The 2204-nt window shown below is 53.5% G+C and overlaps 1 protein-coding gene across 1 annotated transcript; it reads right to left on the bottom strand.

Moving 5' to 3' along the window:
* Nucleotides 1–683: 683 nt before the first annotated feature.
* LOC107301193 (olfactory receptor 52R1-like) lies at nucleotides 684–1652 on the bottom strand. The gene has a single exon (XM_015830452.1). The coding sequence runs from the start codon at nucleotides 1650–1652 to the stop codon at nucleotides 684–686; it is 969 nt and encodes a 322-aa protein (XP_015685938.1).
* Nucleotides 1653–2204: the final 552 nt, after the last annotated feature.

The following is a 2204-nucleotide window of genomic DNA, read 5'->3' on the forward strand; positions in this document are numbered from 1 at the left end:
ATCCAGTTGCCTTTTGAAAAAGCACCTTTGGGACAACCAGGGAAGTTTGGTCAGTCAGGATGGCTCCGTGAGATATTTGCATACACAGGTTTGTGTTGGCCAAGTGTCAGGGCAGTGATCAGGTGCCCAGCTGATTCCTTTGGATCCAGAAGGGTTAAGGTTAGGGTCCATAACAGAGATACCCCAAGTCGGGGGAAGCAATTCCCACATAATTAGTTCTAGGCTTCATGCAGAAGCTCCCAACCACACCAACCCGGGGCTTCTATCAAAACCTGGCCCCAGGACCTCATGGCCCTGCTGTGATCAGGAGACTGCAAGGCCTAACACACGGCTCCAGGACGGGAACCAAAAGTCTGAGACTTTCACAGCTTTGAAGCCAAGTGAAGTTTTTGTTCCCCTTTTCCTTTATTCAGCAAACAAGAGTAAAAGAATCAAGCAGCCTAGTTCAGGGAAAGCTCTAAATGTCTAGATATTTTTTTAATATGAAGGAGAAATCAAAATATCTCCTTGAAAAAAACAATGGTCTTCCACATTGTCCCATCACTTTGATCCAAGCATGTCTCAAAGCTTACGAGTCCTTTTTGTAAACCCTCCGTAGAACTGCTATAGATAGAATATTCCCTTGGCATAGCACAAGGAGGGTCATTTGGGGGTGGTGGTGATAAGGAGAGCCCACAGAGGGCTTACGAGGCCCTCTTCCAATGGAACCCCCTCAGCACTCGCTCACGGATCTGCTTAGTTCTCACCCCATAGATAATGGGGTTCAGGGTGGGTGGTATCAGCAGGTAGACGTTGGCCACGAGGATGTGGACCTGAGGCGGGATGCTGCCGTGGCTGAAGCGATGGGTGAGGAAGGTGAAAACAGCCGTGCTGTAGAAGACCAGGATGACGCAGATGTGGGACCCGCAGGTGCCCAAGGCCTTGAGGCCGGCCTCTTTGGAGGGCAGCTGGCAGACTGTGCGCAGGATGAGGCCGTAGGACAGCCCAATGAAGAGGACATCGAAGGTGCCAATCAGCGATGCCACCGTCAGGCTGTAGGCCTTTGTGACGGCAGTGTCTGCACAAGCCAGCTTGACCACCGCCATGAACTCGCAGTAGCTGTGGGCGATGACTTTGGGCCCGCAGAAGGGCAGCCTCCCCACCAGGAAGGGGTGTGGGGAGAAGAACACCAGTCCCCTGGCCAGGACTGCGCTGCCGATGGAGGCGATGCGGCTGCCCGAGAGGATGGCAGAGTGCCTCAGGGGTTGGCAAATGGCCACGTAGCGATCGTACGCCATAGCGAGGAAGAAGCCGGATTCCATGGCCGTGAAGGCATGAATGACAAACATCTGGACCAGGCAGCTGCTAAAGCCAATGCTTCTGGCATCGAGCCAGAAGATGGCCAGCATCTTGGGCAGCGCTGAGGTGGACAGCACCAGGTCCGTGAGGGACAGCATGCAGAGAAAGAGGTACATGGGGTGGTGGAGCCTGGGGTCCGTCTTGATGAGCAGGAGAAGGGTGCAGTTGCCCAGCAGGGCCATCAGGTACAAGGAGCCAAAGGGCAGAGCCAGCCAGGTGTGCAGCGCTTCCAGCCCAGGGATGCCCAGGAGGAGGAAAGAGGAGGAGGAAGCCGCGGGGTTGAATGTAGAACGGTTGGAGGGAGGGGGCTCCATGCCCAGCCTGGCCGCCTGGCCCTCTTGGAGGAACGGATGGGATGGTGGTCAGGATTACGAGGAGCTGCAAATAAGAGTGACAGAATTGGAAGGGACCTTGGAGACCTTCTAGACCAGGGGTAGTCAACCTTGGCTCTTTTATGACTCATGGACTTCAACTCCCAGAATTCCTGAGCCAGCCATGCTGAGGGGAAAGGGAGAGGTTTCCAAGCTGAGCCATGCTGGCTCAGGAATTCTGGGAGTTGAAGTCCACGAGTCATAAAAGAGCCAAGGTTGACTACCCCTGTTCTAGACCAACTCCCTGCTCAGGCCATTCTGGACAGATGGCTGTCCAGTCTCTTCTTAAAAGCTTCCAGTGATGTAGCACCCACAACTTCTGGTTAATTGTTAATTGTTAATTGAATGGAAGATTCAGGATGAAGCAAGCCAGGAGATACAGCTGTATTGTCAGGATCAGGGTTTGTTAACCTGGACTTTCCTTCAGGAAACCATCCCCCCTTTTCCTTCAGTATCCTCACAACCCTTTCAGGATGATAAGACTGGCCCACCATC

Source organism: Protobothrops mucrosquamatus, unplaced genomic scaffold (assembly GCF_001527695.2).
Source record: "Protobothrops mucrosquamatus isolate PMUCROS unplaced genomic scaffold, P.Mucros_1.0 scaffold10562, whole genome shotgun sequence".
NCBI classification, from domain to species: domain Eukaryota; kingdom Metazoa; phylum Chordata; class Lepidosauria; order Squamata; family Viperidae; genus Protobothrops; species Protobothrops mucrosquamatus.

Excerpts from the sequence above, each read along its gene's own strand:
- LOC107301193 (XM_015830452.1), bottom strand. The coding sequence starts at position 1,652 with ATGGAGCCCCCTCCCTCCAACCGTTCTACATTCAACCCCGCGGCTTCC.